The 22,169-nt window shown below is 43.2% G+C and overlaps 1 protein-coding gene across 1 annotated transcript in view; it reads right to left on the minus strand.

Annotated features, from left to right (window-relative positions):
• The window catches only part of DST (dystonin), a 391,490-nt gene that overhangs the window by 266,043 nt on the left and 103,278 nt on the right, over positions 1–22,169 (minus strand). Inside the window, exon 6 of the mRNA XM_066604043.1 lies at positions 127–293. Coding sequence (XP_066460140.1) covers positions 127–293 — 167 coding nt within the window. The remainder of the gene's footprint in view (positions 1–126; positions 294–22,169) is intronic.

A 22,169-nucleotide genomic window follows, 5' to 3' on the forward strand; every position in this document is an offset into this window, starting at 1 on the left:
GAACCCGTGATGTAGGTTCGCACCACTGTACTGGGACAACCAAAGCACATTACTTCTAAACAATGCTGCAATACAGTAAACTATATGTACACAGCTAAACAGAGCACCAACACTAATTGCACTCACCTGTATCTATGAATGATGGCATTAAAGAGTCGCCCATCTCGCCAGCATGTGGTAAAATTTTCACACCGAATTCCACCGTAGCCTTCAGCAGCTTGCTGTGTCCAAAGAAGGAGCTTCTCTTTGGCTGACATATCCTCTGACTCTCCCGTAACATGGATGTCAGAAATCTGAAAAAGAGTAAAGAACAACTATTATTACCTTGTTCGGTGGTCATCACCAGTTACTATATACTTGGGGCAATGCGGGCTTTAATGCCTAGATTAACTTGGTCACTGCACCTGCCTGCATCTGTTCTGTCAATGCTGGAAGTAAGGGCGTATGGGTAGAACGCTGCGGGTGTCCCGCAGCATTTTATCCACCTGTCATTATAGTCATTAAAAGGGTTGTCCAGTTATAGGCTGGGTTCACACAGGGCGTATTCCTGCTGGAAATCCCGCGGTTTGGCCGCAGCAAAAACCGCGAGATTTCCGCCGGGAGAACCGCCGCGGAAAAACCCGCGGCGGCTTTGAAGCGGCCCGGCCGCTCGCTTTTCCGTTGCGGCCGGCGCACCCATAGAGGAGAGAGCGGCCGCGACGAAAGTAAACAATAAATAGACATGCTGCATCTTTTGAAACCGCGGCTGCAGCCGCGGTTTCAGCCGGACTTACCTCAGCGGATTGGCCGTCCCGTGTGGACGAGATTTCGGAGAAATCTCGTCCACATGGCTGGTTAATCTCGAGATTAGCGGGCGCGGGCGGATTTGCCGCGGCAAAACCGCGGCAAATCCGCCCTGTGTGAACCCAGGCTTAAACTACTGATGGCCTATCCTCAGGATAGGGCCTATAGGCCATCAAAAGTTGATAAGCAGGGGTCCACCATCTGGGAACCCATCTGATCAGCTGTTCGCTTGGCCAACGCACCTGTGCATTGACCTTATTTCTGCAGAAAGCAGACAGCGCTATTCGTACTGAAGTGGCCAGGGTTAGTATTGCAGGCAAAGTTCTTATTTATTTTAATAGGAACTTGGCCTGAAATACCAAGCCTGGACACTGCAGTAAGAACAAAGCTGTCTGCTACTTTCAAAAATTAGCTTGGTGCACGAGCGCACCAGCCTGGTGAACAGCTGATTTGTGGGGATTCCAAATGATGGACTCCCGCCGATCTACTATTGATGGCTGTAATGGAAATATTTTAGGGCTATTTTGCAGCCATTAATCATTGATATATTGGCGTAGATTTTTCATGTCATTATGATATCAGTTTTTCAAAAAGCTCTTCTTCCTTCTGTGGCGTCAATTACAGAGCATTTCTCTTCCAAACCCATTTGGCACATTGTGGGCCAGTTAATTGGATGCACTCATACTGGCTAGTATAACTCTATCAGGGCATTACATTGATATATACTAATTTAAAGAGGTCAGTAATAAGCACCATTTTCTCAGTTCAATAATAAGGATGTTTAGAAATGATGCCAATAATATAGTATTTGCTTACATACGCTATATACACCCCACTATGTAGATAATGCATGCGATAAAGAAAAAATGAAATCCAAACCAAAGAGTATCAATAGACCAGACAGGAGGCTGATCCAAAGGCTCTGCTTGTATCTGGCTCAACTGACTTCCACTGCCCTTAGATACCTACTGCCACCATATAAACGTCTTCGCATCTCTGAAGATCAAAATCAAAACCACTATGAATACCGGACTTCTAATATATTTACAGGCTCTGGCCAGAATTTGGTGTAATTTGTGACAAGAGCTTACAGTAGGGATACATAACCTTTCTGATCTGAGGGCCACATTGTCAGATTAAACCACTCCCAAGGGCTACAGGAATATTTAAAGGGGTAATATCACGAATGTCTGATAGATGCAGAATCAATTTTAGGACTCACAACTATTGGGGGAATGGTCCCTTTTCTCCTCTGTTGACACTCCAGAAAGCAGAAGACCATGCGTGCATGCGGCTCTCTCCATTGTAGTCTATGAGATTTGCTAAAATATTGGCTCACTGCTCCCATAAAACTACAATTAAGATGGCCACACTCATGCACTGCCACCTCATCTATCCTCTCTGGAGTGCCACAAAGGGGTCGTGAGACTTGTTTTCTGCCAATATATGGGGTCTCAAAGATGGCGACACAATGCACCATTAATACTTATTTAGCCATGCTCTGTTGCTACATATCACTTCTCTCTGACATGGAACATACATATGAACAGCCATCAGACTCAGACAAGCATGTCTATTAGAAGACAGTTGGGACCCACAGAGAAGGGCATCATGGGCTGCATGTGGCCATCCCTACTGCATACAGAGATAGCTCTTGCTAAATGTTACATAAGTAGGGGTCTTCCATAGAGAGTGTATGGACTGACTGCAAGCTCAACCACTGATCCATAAAAGTACATGCTTGCTGCTATCATGAGGTTTGGGGGGCAGAGGGGAGCAGGGGACCCTGTTCTAGAATTTGTGTGGGTTCCAGTGGCTGGACCCCAACAATCAAACATTTAGCATTGTATCCAGTGGCTATGTATATGTGATTTAAGGCTCTTTCACACAGGTGTTTTCACGCAGGATAGGCGCATGAAAAAATAGCATTTATTAGAAGCAATGGTTTCCTATAGAAACGTTTAGATGAAAAAATTTTAGACGCGCAAAAAACTTGCACCTTAAAAAGATAGGACGTGTGACTGCAAGGTCCGTGCTTTGTGAAAAGATAACCTGACCTATCTTTGGCACGTGATGTGCAGGAGTCTCCATAGACTCCTATGGGGGCTGGAATTTAGCTGTGCAGGATGCTTGGAAAAGAAAATTACAAGTCATTAGGAGGATTTCTGTCGACCAAGGGAATTCCAAACTGCAGCGGCCCTGCTAAACCTAGAAGCACATTTAAATGCTCCACTATAAACTCCCGTCAGTCCCTGTGGGGATGAGGAGAAGCCCCACGGGTTTTGTTCATCTCCCCGGGGGTTCCCTTAATCTAACAGGAGACTAACAGGAGTTCACAGCAGGACATTTAAAATGTGCTTCTGGGCAGCACGTTTTAAATGTCCTGCTGTAAGCAGCAGGGAATTCCTCCAGGCCAGCTGCTGGGCAATTCCCCAGCAGCGGGGGGCAGTAGGGAACTCCCTCCACCTCCCCCCAGCAGCGAGTTCCCCAAGGAAGAGAGAGGGGGGTGCGGGGTTAGAGGGATCTGCCCTCTAGCCCACCCCCTTTTTTTGCTATGCGAGAATCCCCAGGAGAAGTCATCTGGCTAGCCCTTTCTCTATAGCCCTGCTCCCTCTGTCTCTGCACTATGGTGATATCCTTTAGGGATCCCCATAGCCCTGCTCTCTCTCTCTCCCTGCTATGGGGAAATCCCAAAGCTCTGTGTGGCTCCATCTTTCTCTCCTCCTGGAGAAGCTGTGCTTTTTTTAAGCAACATGCTGCTCCAGCGAATGGGCGATTTTCACGTGCATAAAACTCGGGTCTTCTGCGCATGAAAAATTGCCTGTCCATGCGATTTTTAGTGCGGTTTAGCCGCTATTTTTTTGGGCGCCTATATTGTGCTAAAACCAAGCCATATGAAAAAGCCCTTATTGTTCCAGGTGTAATGCTACTTCAATGCAATTTCACAACAAATTCAAGCTAATTAATAAATCAGCAAAGCTCCATAATAAAACAATTTTAGTGTGGAGATTTCTAAGAAGAATGCTAAAACTGTCTGTTACCATGCATGAACCTAGGCTTCACACAGATGTATACAGCTACATTCATAATAATATGGACGGGTGTAGCGGCCTGACTGCGGGTCTCTGGACCTAAACTCAGGGCATCAGGCTGTATTCACATGAGCGAGTGTACAGGTCAGTAAAAAACTGAGAGTCCTACCTGCGATTTCACTGCCATTTTCATGCATGTATGATGCGTTTTTGTGATACAAACACACAATTTGCTTCAGATTTGCATCTGTTTTTCACATGCATTTATAAAAAAAAAATTGCACGTGGTTCTAACAGTAAAATACTTTAAAAGCGGATCTCGCTCACATGCAAATTGGGTGGCATGCGAGTGCAATTCCATTTTTCACACTCTAATAGAATACAATAGCTAATTCTTGACCACGAATTGCCCAAAACTACGACATACAGCGATTTTTGAAACTCGGACTATCAGTGGGACTGTAAATATCGCTTGTGTGAATTAGCCCATTCAAATGAATAGATTATTCTTTTCCAGTGCGAGTTGTGTCCATCTATTCAGCCTTATAGGAATCTATGATACTCTGAGTTGGGGTCAAGCAGAGCCAGTCGTCTATATTACAGGCACATAAATGCAGGTGTAATTCGTGAAACTGTCCTACTTCACTTTAACTTTATATAGACTATCTTAGGTTCGGCGGCAGCACTGAAACACAATATTCTGTCCCAAACCCAACACACCTGTAATAATTGTAACTCTAACCGGTACTGGAACAGGTCAGAATCTGAGGGATTTCTTTTTTTACGCAGAAGAAAAAAATATGAACTATCCCAAGTGCAGCCATATAAGTATAGGCAAGCAGCGCTGTCATATCCCGCACCCAATTACTACCAACTGCACACACAATGACTTTTTGATAGGCACAAGGCCAGTGCTCAGTCACAATGCCACTGTGCCAGCTGGGACATTCTGTACATTTCAGTAGCGACTTCACTCATTGACCACACAGCTACTTCAGAGGTGTCTTAAATACCAGGACAAAGTTCAGCCGCTGGGAACTTTTCCTGTGTGAAGGTCTTACGTCTTAGGATTTACTAGCTGGTAGTGGCTTTATTATGCTCTTCGGCAGCTTGCATTAACCATTACTTGGAACGCACTTGAGGCAAATAAAAGAGGTGACAGAGGCGCAGCAGTAATACTGGGTGAGTCACTAGTTACCTGACAAGCTGGTGAAGGAGCGCGGCGCACCTGTTCATCTTTTGGCCCATGAGGTCTAGATGATATATAAGAGGGCCTGGCTATATCCCCAGCTGGAAGGTATCTGGCTTGCACAACACAACCACTGCTCTTTGCTTTTTTCACCCCCTTCACATCACTATTGCATCGTTCTTCCGAAAAGTTCCTTAAGTGACTTTTCCACTGTTCTGTAACTCGGTCAACGGAGGACAAGCTAGAAGCCCTTCTCTTATAGCAGACATCCACACGAGGGAGGAATGTTAATTTATTTGGAATGTTTGGGAAAGAAAGTTGTCTGGAAGCAGCAAAGTTTTCTGGTAGAAGAACTTCCTTTTGTGCGTTCGGCTTAGTGTTTAAATTGTACGAATCCCGGTGAGTCGGCACGGGGCTGTCCTTGACTGAGGGTCCGATGCTCGCGCCAAGACCGGGGGACTTCTGTACATTACTGGGACTTTTGGAGTAAGTACAACTAACTGACACAAGAAATTCCCCAGGGTTATATCCATCTGTAAGCGCTTGTGTTGCTTCAGCCCCATCACAATTCTCTGTCTCCTTCCTTCTGTCTGATTTTCTTCTTCTGAAAAACTTCCTCCCGGAAGAATAGTTCTTAGCAGGAGTGTAAGGAGTCTTGTTAGCATCAATGTAGCATTCCTCCTTCTCAGCTCGCACACATCCGCAGACATTGCCCATTTGTAGGGAGACTAGTCACATCTCAGTGTACCAGATGGCCCAGATAAATGTATCCCCAATCCCGTCGGCAGAGCCGCAGAGTCAGACGGGCATCCTGATTCCTCTCAGAGATCATTCCTCAGCTCGGCAGTGAGCAGCCATGTTGGTAGCTGGATAATGCTCACGTAATAAATGTCATGGCAGGGTGCCCAGTGCGGGCCTGCGTCTGATTAGACTCTGACTTATTTCTGGCCACCAATCCTCTTAGACAAACAAATAATTGCCTTTGTGCTAAAGTATGAAGTACGACAGATAAGCTCGGCAGGCAGGGCTCAGCAGCATGTGACTGAGAAGTGCCAGATACTTTTTACTTTGACTTCATCCACTTATTGCACCCGTCACAAAGCCTGACTCATATTAACCTTTGGAACCATTACCTTCAATTACTAGGGACAAATAGAAAGGAAAATGAGGTAAACGCACAGATTGTGCCAGGGGGAGGGGAGAACCATCGCCCAATGATGGGACTGTAATATACATAAAATGACCGCACAGTCCTGTATAGTCTACATGTGATAATAGTAGTATTACGGTAATTGACAAGGGTCATTATGGCATTCTACTGGAAATCTCAATGAAAATACATGGCTACAAGCTAAGGCCTCTTTCACATGTTTTTCTGGCTATCCGCCCATGCGGTAAAAATGTGTTAAGGAAGTATAGCCGCGATCGTGTCCCGAGCTTTAGTAGCACTTTCTGGTCCATTCACATGGGCGTATCGCGGGAAAAATACGCTGCAGCACAGAATTCCATCAGTCAGCAGAAATCCTCGGAATGACTTTTAATAGCTTAAATAGCGGCAGCGGTCTTCTTTTCCAAGCGGAAAAGGAGTTATAGGGAGCTTCCAGAGTTTTTCGCCAAGTCAAGAATATCTTTATTTTGCCAGCTCAATTTTTTCACGTGACCGAAAATCGGTCATGTGAATTAATGCATTGGAATCCAATTCCTCGCATGGTCGCGATTTTCAGCCGACGTTTTATCGCAGCTAAATAGGTGCGGAAAAACACTTGTGTGAATGAGGCCTAAAAGACAGGTATCTAAAGCAATTCAAAATGCTACGTGTATACATAAGCACAAGGGTATGGTTTCTCCTTAGGGGGAGCACCTAGGAGGTGTGAGGAGACTAATAAGACCATCCATGCTCCACTGGGAAATATGCAAATAGAGAGATGGAACAATGTCTTTACAGCGCCACCTATTGGAAGGCAGCATTCCTGCAAGTCATTGTCAGACTTTTGAACAAACCTCAGAACAATGACTGTGAATTGTGAGCCAAAGCCAGAATACCATGCACAGGTGCTCTGCTTAAGGGTGGATTCAGACGACCGTATATCAGCTCGGTTTTCACGCCGTTCCGATATACTGTGTCCTTGCCTGCAAGGAGGGGGGGAAGAGCCAGGAGCAGGAACTGAGCTCCCGCCCCTTCTCCGCCCCTTGCCACTATTTGCAATAGGAGGGGGTGAGACGGGGCAGAGCTAAGTCTCAGCGCTTAGCCCCGCCCGGCCCCTCCCATTGCAAATAGTGGCGAGGAGCGGAGAAGGGGCGGGAGCTCAGTGCCCCTGCTCCTGGCTCTTCCATCCCCCCCCCCCTGCAGACAAGGACACCGTATATCGGCTCGGTGTGAACACCGAGCCGATATACGGCCGTCTGAATCCACCCGAAGGATGCATTCAGACGGCCGATATACGGCGTCTCTCTCTGCAGGGTGAGGAGGAGGTTGGAAGAGCTGGGAGCAGTGCCCTGAGCTCCCGCCCCTCTCTGCCTCCTCTCCGCCCCCCTGCACTACTTGCAACGGGAGGGGGCGGGGAGGGAGCGGAGCGAAGTTCCGGGACGTAGCTCCACCCCCGCCCCGCTCTCCCATTGTAAATTGTGGCGAGGGGAGGAGAGGGGGTAAAGAGGAGGCGGGAGCTCAGAGCACTGCTCCCGGCTCTTCCAGCTTCCTCCCCCTGCACAGAGGGACGCCATATATCGGCTGCGCGTGAAAACCCAGCCGATATACGATCGTGTGAATGCACCCCAAGGAAAAGCAATACCCTTCCTGACTCACGTTTACAGGCCTCTCACTAGCCAAGCCAGAAACCTACTGCACACTGATGAGGGGCAATCACCCATAACAGCTGTCTGTGCATGATTATTCTGGCTTCCGCTCTTAATTCCCAGTCACTGTTATAAGGCTTAGTTAAAAAGTCTGACTTGGCTGCATTCCAATAGGTGGCGCTGCAGAGGTATTGTTCCATTTCCCATTTGCAAGTACACACATTGCTGGTTTGTTGCAGAAATTTCTGTGCATTGATCTAAATGGAGCTTGCAGAAATCCATATACCTGTCACAGAAATAACCCCGTTCACATGAATGGAACTGATTTTCAGTGGCAGAAATATCTGTAACAAATCTGCTGCTTGCAAACATACTCTAAGTCCAGCTGCACACGGGCATAAGCATATTGACACACTCATGTGCACGATGGGTGTTGTGTTTTCGAATGCATGTACATATTTTACGTAACACGCACAAAAATAGATCATGCAGCACATGTGATTGAACCCATTAAAATCAATGGGTTCTATTCACTGCGGATCGGACACGCAAATTTGGCATGTGTAATACGCAGTGCAAATGGGTTTATGTGAATAAGTCCTGAGGGTATTGCAAGTCCCTGTGCAGTCTGGCAATTACTGGTAAAACACAAGCATTATCTATGCCTGCTAACGCTAGTATAAGAACACCCTTAGGGGATATCTGATATTGAAGGGGTTTTCCAGGAATGGGATACTAATGACCTGACATCCGATCAGTGAGGGTCCACCGCTCGGGACCCAGCCAATCAACTGTTTCAAGAAGACACTGTACTTGGGCGTATCTTCTCAGGCCAGTAACGGCAAGTTCAGGAAAATGGCATTCAGCTCACCAAGCGGATATTGATTGTCTGCAGTGTGTTGAGGACACATCACGAAAATGTAGACTGCAGAAAATCCCTTTATGGATATTTCTGACATGAACATCTCTGCAGTCGTTGCCAATAGTTTTGCGACTGACACAAATTTTGGTTTTCACAAAGTTTGGTGCTTCAGTGTTTTTAGATCTTTTAGGCTACCTTCACACGGGCGAGCGTGAAACTCAGCCAATATTTCGCTTGTGAACGACTGATTTACCCGTGGATGCAAAGTGTTTTTCAGGCAAAAACAGCTTGTACTGCATCTGTGAAGTTCCAATCTAAACGACCGCGCGGGCACTGACGTCACAGCTAAGGTCGTCAGCAAACATGCAGAGGGTTTCGACAGGGAGACTTCACCGTTGTATCATGGGCTCAGACTTTATTGCTGCATTCTTGCTGGCTCCTCGCTTAGCAGTTCACATCCTATGTGAAGCACTGAGCTGGGAGCGTTTAGACGGAACAAGCAGCGCGCAATCCAGCAATGGCTTTTTTGCTGACTGAAAGTCAGCGATAACGAATAGTAAATGATTTTTTTGCCTTTCAACTTGACAATTATCGCTCAAATTTGTTTGTTTGAATGAATTTTGAGCAATAGTCTTCCGGTATAAATGGCCCTTTAGGATGGGCCATTAATGTATGACCAGTGAAGAAGGGCCTTCACTTTTTATCCAAGCACAGCTCTGTACATCCATAGGTGTAGCTGTATGAGATACAGCAGTTCAGCCCTATCAAGAGAACAGTGATCAGTGGGGGTCCCGGGTGTTGGACTCCCACTCTATTAAACATTGATGGCCTATCCTCGCAATAGACAATCAATGAAAAGTCTCAAAATGCAGTTTGGGATCTATCCAATGTTAAACCAGATTTACCGGACCACTGCAAGTCACATTACTATTAATTTCCTTTTATGCTGTATTGCTGCTATAGCATAGTAATACAAGTTTCCCATTATTGTGCAATTGCATAATTAACAAAACATTTGAAACTGAAATGCAAAAAAAACCCATCCAGGATATGTGTATAAAAATTGAAGTAAAGTTTCTGATAACCGTGCTTCTTGCCAGCTCCTGTATGAATTCCTTAGCTTCAGGGGAGTACACGGTAACACTTATCTACGGGCTTGAGATATGTGGGTAATACACAGCTTCTGTTGCATATGTTTGTACATGTTAATATATCTTATAAAAAATCTAAACTTACTACAAACACAATAAAAACTGAAACATAAAGAGGTTATTCTGGTCAGCCAACACAGAGAATATACATAGTGAGAGGTAATTTAATTAAAAAAAAACACTAAACTTGGCCATGTGTAACTTGTTGGGTATGGTTGGGGGATGGGGAGTGAGAAAAGAGCTTGGGAGTCAGCCTCTCTTTGTAATGTTAACAAAAAAAACATTAATAAAAAGTTACTGTTAAAAAAAAAAAGTTACCCATACATGTTTTCCAAATTTTTCTCCTGCCCTCCACATACACGTTTACTCTTGACTTCCCTGAGCACGCATGTGTTCTCAATAGGAAGAGAGGAATAAGGCGCTGCCAGACACCTCCTGACAGCTTTTTCTTTTTGAGTACAAAGGATCAGGCATATTTAAAGCCAACATGCCCATCCTTCTTTCCTCCAACAGCTGACGTCAAGGGAGAGTTGTGACGCCTCCATGCATGTTAGATGGTCGGTCAGCCCAGTCAAAATCGGTAGGTTTGTCTAATGTTCATTTAATGTGAATGACTACTCTTAGAAGATACAAGAATGTATGAGTTACTGTTGCTGTTGCTTTCTATAATTGCTTCTCTCAGTGGATTTGATGATCAAGAGATATGACAAATGCAATGACTGGACATCAAAATATGGACACATTAGATGGGAACCTGCTTCATATAGCACAGTGTGTCCATTATGTAACATTTTAGTGCATATCTTATGCAGAACATTTTCATCATAGGAAAAGCAACTGCAAGACTTTTTTTTAAATTTAAATATGATTTTTTCGACAGAACCCAGTGATAGGCTGCTCACTTGGATCTGTTCTGACTTACCCCTTAAAGGGGTTGTCCCGCGCCGAAACGTTTTTGTTTTTTTTTCAATAGCCCCCCCGTTCGGCGCGAGACAAACCAGATGCAGGGGTTTAAAAAAAAAACCGGATAGTACTTACCCGAATCCCCGCGCTCCGGTGACTTCTTACTTACCTTGCGAAGATGGCCGCCGGGATCTTCACCCACGGTGGACTGCAGGTCTTCTCCCATGGTGCACCGTGGGCTCTGTGCGGTCCATTGCCGATTCCAGCCTCCTGATTGGCTGGAATCGGCACACGTGACGGGGCGGAGCTACGAGGAGCAGCTCTCCGGCACGAGCGGCCCCATTCAGAAGGGAGAAGACCGGACTGCGCAAGCGCGTCTAATCGGGAGATTAGACGCTGAAATTAGACGGCACCATGGAGACGAGGACGCTAGCAACGGAGCAGGTAAGTGAATAACTTCTGTATGGCTCATAATTAATGCACGATGTACATTACAAAGTGCATTAATATGGCCATACAGAAGTGCTGAACCCCAACTTGCTTTCGCGGGACAACCCCTTTAAGGAGGCTAATGTAATTGTTCATGGATTTAAAGCCCAGTTACCTCTACCATCTTTATACGGCAGATCGAAGTAAGCCGGTCACCTCTCGTGCTGTGAGCTTACTTTCAGGCTAAAATTTGCCAGTCAACCTCTAATCCAACCTTCTTAAATGATTGCATTATTGCAGACTACTCTCAGAATAGATTTCTATACAGCTCAATTGGAACAAACACTGACTTCTGGATGCAGGTTACACTATGGAAAGGCATTCGGCTATCTATATTCACCTGCTTAAAAGGGCTGTCTGAATTCAATTTTTAAAAAAGCTGTCTTCCCCATGGCAAAGCATAATAAAACACATTATACATGCCTCTCCCGGCTCATCGTATGTCCCCCACCGGCAGCATAGGATCTCCCAAATGACGCCATGTTTACAGGCTGCAGCAGCCTGTTTATGGGACACCACAGGCTGCTGCAGCGAATCCCAAACCTCAGTGCTCGAACACCAAGCTCTGTGATTGGCTACAGCAGCCTGTGACCCATCCATATTTTGACTGCAACCTGGAGAACAGAGCTGTGGTGCAGGACATGCAGTGAATCGAGTTAGCCGAGTATAAGCTGTTTCATTATGTTTTGCCATGGGGAAGACCTATTTAAAAAAAACTTAACTCAGACAACCCCTTTACAAGTGATGTCTCTAAAAACAGCACCTTTCCAAATGAAAACCAATATGGCTGCTACAGGAGAAATGTGTAGCCGGATGCAGCATCCTCTGGTGATAACTGATCACTAGTACAGATGAGCGAGCACCCAAATGCTCAGGTCTGCGTTATTTAAGACGAGCTTTTCGTAAAATTCGAGAGCTATACTCGAGTAACGAACCCCATTGACTACAATGGGAGACTTGAGTATTTTTGTATGTGGGACGCCGGGTGCCTCTCTGTCTGCCTCTCTGTCTGTCTCTTTCTCCCTCTCCCTCTCTCTCCCCCTCTCTCCCTCTCCCCCTGTCCCCCGCCAGACAAAAAATTTGCCATTGACGCGCACTGCGGCGGGGAGGGGCCAAAACGTGCTGTCACAGTGGCGAGAAGCCAAAAACTGGGGCGGGGTCGAACACGGCGTGATGCTCATTTGAGTAACAAGCACCATCAAGTACGCTAATACTCGAACGAGCATCAAGCTTAGCAGAGTATGTTCGCTCAACTCTAATCAATAGGGATTAGAGAAATCATATAGGCTTCCACTTGCAAAGAGGTCAAATGAACGACCGTCCATATAATGCAGGGATGGGCTAGAACCATTTTGTCCCATCTATGATGTCCTTATGACCTAAAAGGGGGGCATGGGTGCCAAACTCATTCTCACTGAGGGCCACACCAAAGGCTGATTGTAATTGTAAGACTGAACAGTAAGGGCTTGTTTACACAAGCCTATTTCCACAATTGAGACAATTTCTTTAACAGTCATTTCTCTAATCAGACAAATACAGGTAAGTGCTCTAATGTAGCAATCTACCTCTAGAAATAGCACTGTGCGCTCGGATTGTGTTTTTGTTATCATTCTCCTTGCCTTCTGTACATTTGTCCTTGTTGAGGAGATGTACTTACGTCTATGAAATAGGATCTCTGCTGAACCTCTCATGTGATTTTGCCTAAGTCTCCCAAGTATCAATTTGCTGTCAATACCATCTGTCAAGGTCGTAGCAATGACCCCCCTCAGTTGAAGAGTAATGGTCCAATGGCCAGGGTACCTCTGTATGCCTCTGACATCATATAGAGGCATATGGAGTTTTTTTTGTGTGTGTGTCATATTCTGTATGAATGTGGCAGAAAACATTGTGGTATGCTCCACTGCATGTCATGTATACTGGGCACCCAAGGGTGTGTGTTAGCATAAGGGACCGTGTGGTTCTGCTATAGAAAAGTGTACAGGCTCCATGCAATTCTAGGAAAAAGGGATGTAAAGACAGTTGGAGAAAGGAATTAGATTAGACATAGTCTCAAATGACAATTTTCACTGCACAATATGGTACAAGAGATCTTTTCTCTTTACTTTTCCATGAAATCTTCTTTAAAAAAAACTAGAACTTCTGTGATATTCTCAATAAACCTGTTGGTGCCGTTGCTTGGGTTTTGTAGCATCTCATACACAAGAAAAGAAAAAGCTAAAAAACCTTAAAAAGCAACCAAAAACTCCCAAAAAATTCCATATAACTTTTTAAGTACCGCAATACTATATGCACACTGTGGAAACATGCACCGCAACAAAAACTTGACTCTATCATTATAATGCTCACTTTTGCCACCCAGGCAAGAGGGCCTGATGCTTGTTAACCATCCCATGCCCTTTAAAATGACTCTGGAGTCCATTTTCCACCTCCTTATTTGCTAGCAATGCAATTCCTCTGTAAAGGTGGTGCTGCATACAATCTTGTAGCAAAAAGGATTGTGCAATGAAGGCTGTGGCCGCCTCTCTCCTAAAAACCCATAGCAGTAGCATGGTCTGCTTATATGATATATATGCCCTCGCATGGACATGAGGGTATCTGAGGCTTCTCACTGCTTCTCATTGCCTCCTTCTTACTGCCCATGATCTTGGAGCTTCTATATACGGAGTTACGATTCTCCATATAGGGGCTGGTCCCAAATACATAGTACTAATGCACATGCAAGTCTTTTTTAAATGGTGCTGTAGAAAAGGCAGGTTAGCTTGGAGAGAACACAAACTCTTGACGAAGAAATCTATTTAAATAGTGATTCATTATATCTAAAATAGCGGATCAAGAAGTGACTAGAAATAGCTTGGAGCATGCTGGTAGGATCTTCACAAGTCAATATTTTATAGGAGGCAGGTGCAATTTTTGAAAAAAGGTAGGCAAGCTGTCAGTGAATTGTAGCAGACTCAGCAGATTAACACATTCAACAAAGTTCCTGACCTCAACCAAGAAATGTAGAGAATTTAGCACTTGCAAAGGTTAATCTCAGTAGCTTCAAGTTTAACTTGATTTTCTATGGAGAAACAAAGAGATTCTCCATGTTACTAAGAATACGTGTAATTTAAAAGCAAACCCTACATGTGCTCATGCAATTTAATATACACTATGTTGACAAAAGTATTGGGACTCCACCAGTCTTGTGCTGTCAGACACAGGGGATATGTAAATCAGATGTTTGAGCATTAGGTATAAGGGAGATTATTCCATAGACGTATTCCAGTACAGTAAAACCATCAGATGCCACCGGGTGTAGAGCTGACAACGGGGTCTGGTGGTGGGATGTCACCAACCAATCATAACGGGACATCGCAGTACTCTTGGACTTTTCAAAATCCAAAAATTCACAATGTTACTTTGAAATGGAAACCATCTGGTGTGTTATGCAGCTGTAGTGGCCCGGAAGCTTCCAATAGGCACAGAAGTTGCCGTGCACGGAAGAAACCATGTTTCTCCCTTTCCTAAGCCGAGATCTTAGTGCTGGCAATAGCTGGTTGCCTATTGGCTACATATCACGCCTCCGCTGATTGGTGGGAGAGTTCAGAGCAGGACTGGCATGAATCTCCATGCAGACGGGGAGGAGTTTGGAAAAAGTGCAGGAAGAGAGAGGAAGTGAAGAAGGAGGAGAGAGGAGCCGGACGAGAAGAGTCTGCATCAAGTCATGGTCGGAGAAGGAGGTGTGTTAGCAGTTTAGCAGTGTGTGCAGTGATTCTGCAGTCCAGTAAGGGTAGCGAGGTCCCTTTCCGCTCCCTTGTCTTTCCAGCAGTGAGGAGAAAAGAGTTGGAGGTCATTGTTCCACCTAACAGTGAGTTAAACTACCTGGTGAATTTAAAGCCAGGATTAGTTCAGCGGCCATTACAACTCTCATTCCGCGCCTGCATACTACACTGCATACTACACTAAGCCATCTAGCTAGTAACAACTGGGGGAAGATTATTACTGAGTAACCTCTAGAACCAGAGAGAAAGCGTTGAAAGATAAGTGCGAATCAAATTGTAAATCTACTGTTTGTATCGTGTCGGTTAACTGCATCATTGTTGACTCTGCTACACCCGTGTAACGCTGCAAGTTCAACTGTTATCACAAAAAGCTTCAGTAAAACTGTGTGCTCCCAGTTTACTAATACAAGCTACTGGATTTGTCTCAAGTTATTCCACCATCATTAGACTTGTGAATTTAGATTGGATTACTGGCATCACCCGTGACAAAACAACTATTTATTTAAGACGTATTTTTATACGCTAATTATGCCACTGTGTGACAGCTGAGCAGAGCATCGTTATCACCACTGTCTGGAGGGATTACAGAGCTACCTGTGACAACCATCTTATCATTCCCGTGGTCTCTACCACTTTTGCGCGCTCAGCTTGGCCGTTGCACAGACACGATCAGGAAGACCTTGCAAACCGACAGAATGTGGACAACAAAGACTTGTACGAGCTGTAATGGTATTGGCTGCCAAAACATTCGCTCAGGAGGTCTCACAGACCATTGGAACATCGATTATCACCAGGACCATCTGTAGGGAACTGAATGCGAAGTGTTACCATGGACGAGCGGTCTAGTGCAACGTATTAACATTCATGCAGTTGCAGAAGGTGCTTACAGTAACCTTACTGCACTTCTCATTGTGGCCCATCTGGAAAGCTGAATGCTTTTGCTTTGCATCAGTTTTGATAAATCCCCATCATTGTGTCCACGGGATCTATTTAAAGTAACCCTCCAGTTCACTGTTAAAATTTCATTATACATACAGAATGTATAACATAACTGGCGCTTCCTTTTCAATGTTGCTGCCATGATTCGTCCCATTTCCAGTTCCCTCTTCATGTGCGTAAAATGACTGCTATCAAAATAACTGGGAACGAGCTTTCCTATGAGGTCCAGTTAGGCCAAAACACTGCATGCGGCATTCATGTCTAGTGAGACCCTATGAATCAGTTATGTCCAATGCATAGACAGACGTATAGAACTACTAGCTGATATACTCGGCATCGCCCGAGTTAATTTGGTACTGGTGTTTATCTGGTGTTCACACGGAAAATCTTATGAAGTCGTGGTTACTTTAGAGATACTGAGGAAAAACATATGCTCACCATTTTGGATAGTTCTCTGCGCTACCCAGGAAACATCACGTGGAGGTAACCATGCGACGTTTCCTTTGTATAAAATGACTTCAGGAAGTGAGAGAATTAGATTCATAAAATACATAAAATTTGGACACTAATTCTTTTGCGCTTAGAATTGAATAATCGAGTTGGGACCCATTAGCTTTTCCTATTTATGACATAATCAATGCTCGTGCCAAATTTCCTGTTTCTATGACACCGGAAAATGAGAAAATTACATTCCGCACGTAAAATTTGGACGCTAATTCTTTTGCGCATAGAATTGAATAATCGAGTTGGGACCCATTAACTTTTCATATTTATGACACAATCAATGCTCGTACCAAATTTCACGGTTCTATCACATTGGGAAGTGAGAGAATTAGATTATGTACGTAAAATTTGGACGCTAATTCTTTTGCGCATAGAATTGAATAATGGAGTTGGGACCCATTAGCTTTTCCTATTTATGACATAATCAATGCTCATGCCAAATTTCCTGTTTCTATGACACCGGAAAGTGAGAAAATTACATTCCACACGTAAAATTTGGACGCTAATTCTTTTACGCATAGAATTGAATAATGGAGTTGGGACCCATTAGCTTTTCCTATTTATGACATAATCAATGCTCGTGCCAAATTTCACGTTTCTATGACACCGGAAAGTGAGAAAATTACATTCCGCACGTAAAGTTTGGACGCTAATTCTTTTGCGCATAGAATTGAATAATGGAGTTGGGACCCATTAGCTTTTCCTATTTATGACATAATCAATGCTCGTGCCAAATTTCCCGTTTCTATGACACCGGAAAGTGAAAAAATTACATTCTGCACGTAAAATTTCGACGCCAATTCTTTTGCGCTAGAATTGAATAATCGAGTTGAGACCCATTAGCTTTTCCTATTTATGACATAATCAATGCTCGCGCCAAATTTCACGTTTCTATGACACCGGAAAGTGAGAAAATTAGATTCCGTATGTAAAATTTGGACGCTAATTCTTTTGCGCATAGAATTGAATAATCGAGTTGGGACCCATTAACTTTTCATATTTATGACACAATCAATGCTCGTGCCAAATTTCACGTTTATATCACATTGGGAAGTGAGAGAATTAGATTATGTACGTAAAATTTGGACGCTAATTCTTTTGCGCATAGAATTGAATAATGGAGTTGGGACCCATTAGCTTTTCCTATTTATGACATAATCAATGCTCGTGCCAAATTTCTCGTTTCTATGACACCGGAAAGTGAGAAAATTACATTCTGCACGTAAAATTTGGACGCTAATTCTTTTGCGCATAGAATTGAATAATGGAGTTGGGACCCATTAGCTTTTCCTATTTATGACATAATCAATGCTCGTGCCAAATTTCACGTTTCTATGACACCGGAAAGTGAGAAAATTACATTCCGCACGTAAAATTTCGACGCCAATTCTTTTGCGCTAGAATTGAATATTCGAGTTGGGACCTATGAACTTTTCCTATTTATGACATAATCAATGCTCATGCCAAATTTCACGTTTCTATGACACCGGAAAGTGAGAAAATTAGATTCCGTATGTAAAACTTGGACGCTAATTCTTTTGCGCATAGAATTGAATAATGGAGTTGGGACCCATTAGCTTTTCTTATTTATGACATAATCAATGCTCGTGCCAAATTTCACGTTTCTATGACACCGGAAAGTGAGAAAATTACATTCCGCACGTAAAATTTGGACGCTAATTCTTTTGCGCATAGAATTGAATAATGGAGTTGGGACCCATTAGCTTTTCCTATTTATGACATAATCAATGCTCGTGCCAAATTTCCCGTTTCTATGACACCGGAAAGTGAGAAAATTACATTCCGCACGTAAAATTTGGACGCTAATTCTTTTGCGCATAGAATTGAATAATGGAGTTGGGACCCATTAGCGTTTCCTATTTATGACATAATCAATGCTCGTGCCAAATTTCCCGTTTCTATGACACCGGAAAGTGAAAAAATTACATTCTGCACGTAAAATTTCGACGCCAATTCTTTTGCGCTACAATTGAATAATCGAGTTGGGACCCATTAGCTTTTCCTATTTATGACATAATCAATGCTCGCGCCAAATTTCACGTTTCTATGACACCGGAAAGTGAGAAAATTAGATTGCGTACGTAAAATTTGGACGCTAATTCTTTTGCGCATAGAATTGAATAATCGAGTTGGGACCCATTAACTTTTCATATTTATGACACAATCAATGCTCCTGCCAAATTTCACGTTTATATCACATTGGGAAGTGAGAGAATTAGATTATGTACGTAAAATTTGGACGCTATTTCCTTTGCGCAAAGAATTGAATAATGGAGTTGGGACCCATTAGCTTTTCCTATTTATGACATAATCAATGCTTGTGCCAAATTTCCCGTTTCTATGACACCGGAAAGTGAGAAAATTACATTCTGCACGTAAAATTTGGACGCTAATTCTTTTGCGCATAGAATTGAATAATGGAGTTGGGACCCATTAGCTTTTCCTATTTATGACATAATCAATGCTCGTGGCAAATTTCACGTTTCTATGACACCGGAAAGTGAGAAAATTACATTCCGCACGTAAAATTTCGACGCCAATTCTTTTGCGCTAGAATTGAATATTCGAGTTGGGACCTACGAACTTTTCCTATTTATGACATAATCAATGCTCATGCCAAATTTCACGTTTCTATGACACCGGAAAGTGAGAAAATTAGATTCCGTATGTAAAATTTGGACGCTAATTCTTTTGCGCATAGAATTGAATAATCGAGTTGGGACCCATTAGCTTTTCCTATTTATGACATAATCAATGCTCGTGCCAAATTTCACGTTTCTATGACACCGGAAAGTGAGAAAATTACATTCCGCACGTAAAATTTCTACGCCAATTCTTTTGCGCTAGAATTGAATATTCGAGTTGGGACCTATGAACTTTTCCTATTTATGACATAATCAATGCTCATGCCAAATTTCACGTTTCTATGACACCGGAAAGTGAGAAAATTACATTCCGCACGTAAAATTTCTACGCCAATTCTTTTGCGCTAGAATTGAATATTCGAGTTGGGACCTATGAACTTTTCCTATTTATGACATAATCAATGCTCATGCCAAATTTCACGTTTCTATGACACCGGAAAGTGAGAAAATTTGATTCCGTATGTAAAATTTGGACGCTAATTCTTTTGCGCATAGAATTGAATAATCGAGTTGGGACCCATTAGGTTTTCCTATTTTTGACATAATCAATGCTCCTGCCAGATTTCGAGTTTCTATGACACTGGGAAGTGAGAGAATTACATTCCGTACGTAAAATTTGGACGCTAATTCTTTTGCGCATAGAATTGAATAATCGAGTTGGGACCTATTAACTTTTCCCATTTATGACATAATTAATGCTTGTGCCAAATTTTAAGTTTCTATGACATTGGGAAGTGAGAGATTTAGATTATGTACGTTAAATTTTGAAGCCAATTCTTTTGCGCTATAATTGAATAATCGAGTTGGGACCCAATTTCTTTTCCTATTTTGGAGATATTCTATGCTCGTGCCAAAATTCATGTTTCTACGACATCGGGAAGTTGGAGAACTTTTGGCGAGTCAGTCAGTGAGTCAGTCAGTCAGTCAGTGAGTGAGTCAGTCAGTGAATGAGTCAGTGAGGGCTTTCGTCTTTATATATATATATATAGATATGTCTGTAGAGTTGTATCCATGTGCCATAGGCTGCTATTAATATATACCACAAAGTTAACTTTTTGTATACAGTTATACTATAATGTACAGACGGCAGCACCTTTCTAAGGAGTTGGAGCTGCCATGGCTCTTTTGGCATACTTTTGCCCATTAACCCCTTAAGGAACAAGTGCGGTAAAAATATATGGTGCTTCGTCCGATAGCAGAAGTATAGTGTGGAATTAAAGCCTCTACTCCTGCAATCAAGCAGGAGCAAGTTGGGTCCTGGGCTGTCAGACACAGCTAAGGGCCTGGAGGAGAAGGGAGAAGCAGTTTTTAACCGCTTCTGCCATCTCCTTCCCAGGCTACATAGTACTCAATGAGCGCTATGTACTAAAAAGTAAAAGTGGAAGTATTACTTCCACTATGCGACCCGGTGATCACTTGACCGCCAGGTGCCCCCTGTCAGAGCAGTGCTGCAGGGTCCTAAAATACCCTGATCAGCTCTGTCAGTGACTAATGTCACTACTGGGAATGTTTTTCCCTGTAATTGGGGCTCCTATGGATGCCCTAGCTACAGTGGAAAAGTGTGAAATAAAAAAAAAAAGAAATACAATGTGAATGACCCCCAGAGTTCGTATATGAAATCATAGGTCAAGATTAAGATGGAAAAAATGGCAAAAAAAAAGTTTAAAAAAATGACAAAATAAAATAAAAATATATACATAAAGAAAATGACCCACCGCCGGCGCCAACAAAAACAGTCACCATATGCGCCCTGTAATCCAAGACTATACAAATTATATGTCAAAATGAGGAACCCATTCCCATACTTTATTTTAATGTAAATATATTAATTTTAAAAATAAACAGCTATAATTAAAAAAATAACTCTTTACTCATAATAAAATTAAAAAAGCGAAAAAAAAGTCAGTGAAAAAAAATATATGAAAAAAAAAAAACGCAGCATAAATAATTTTGGTAGCTGAAGAAAAAAAAATAGGGCAGTAAAACCACCTCATGGGTACAATCCCTAAAAAGTGTCTGCTCAAAACACCCTGGTCTTCAGGGGGTTAAATGTCTATGTTGTGAGTGCCAAGCGTTTGGTGGTACACCTGCTGACTGTGAGGTTTGGCAAAGTCAAAGGTAAATTTAGCCTGAATTCCAGATATTCCTGATGATTCTTTTAACTATGCTTACAGTACAGCATGGACATCATAAGATCTCTCCCCTACAATTAGATGTCACAAAAGGTAAAATCCTATTTTCATACTTAGTGACCTTCCTGCACGATACAGTACAGATGCAGTAAGAACTACTAATAACAATAACTGCACTAATATGGCACCAATGCCTGCCGGGAGGAATTTCCTTCTAATTGTGCGCCATTCTGGAAATAACGTAGTGATGCCAAGCAGCATGTATGATCTTGCAGACCAAGCCCGGCTCCAGGGGTGATCTCATCGCACATACATGCTGCAGCTATTAACTCACATTCATAGCATACTCATTCTAGGTTTCTTGCAGCTTTCTGGGTCTGTTCTAAAGGTGTGGCATCCTACATAATCTCGGTGGGCATGAATATAAGCTTTGCAGATATACGTAGATTTCCTCATCAGTATAACATAAGCCAAAGTGGAAGTTCTTTACTCAGCCATTTCTAAGTGCTCGTCATCTGGAAGAGTAACTCGGCACAATCATATTCATGGTATGCCAACTAGAGATGCCATAAAGTGTTCCAGTCACTAGACATCCAAGAGTCACTTTACACTGAAATACTTGGGAGCTGCAGAATCTAGTCAGCGTGCTCGCTTGTACTTTCCCGTATTGTCTGGTTCTGAGAGCTCCTAGCACCCAGCCAATTGCTACGGGTAAATGCCCATACAGTAGTATACATCAGAGTATATGTTGGGGAATACTCCAGATGTATATCTCCAATGGGAGCACGAAATGACATATGAACAGGGACTAACAAGTGTAAAATGGCGTTCTATGAAAGTCTATCACATTCTGGGTTAATTCTGCATTAAATGGTACATCTCTGTGCAGGGTTTGGGAGATCAGTCCTGGCATTCTCCTGTACACCAAACAGCACAAGCTTCTCACATACGAAGGGGTTTCATGC

The sequence above is a fragment of the Eleutherodactylus coqui genome, chromosome 1 (assembly GCF_035609145.1).
Source record: "Eleutherodactylus coqui strain aEleCoq1 chromosome 1, aEleCoq1.hap1, whole genome shotgun sequence".
In the NCBI taxonomy this organism is placed as follows: domain Eukaryota; kingdom Metazoa; phylum Chordata; class Amphibia; order Anura; family Eleutherodactylidae; genus Eleutherodactylus; species Eleutherodactylus coqui.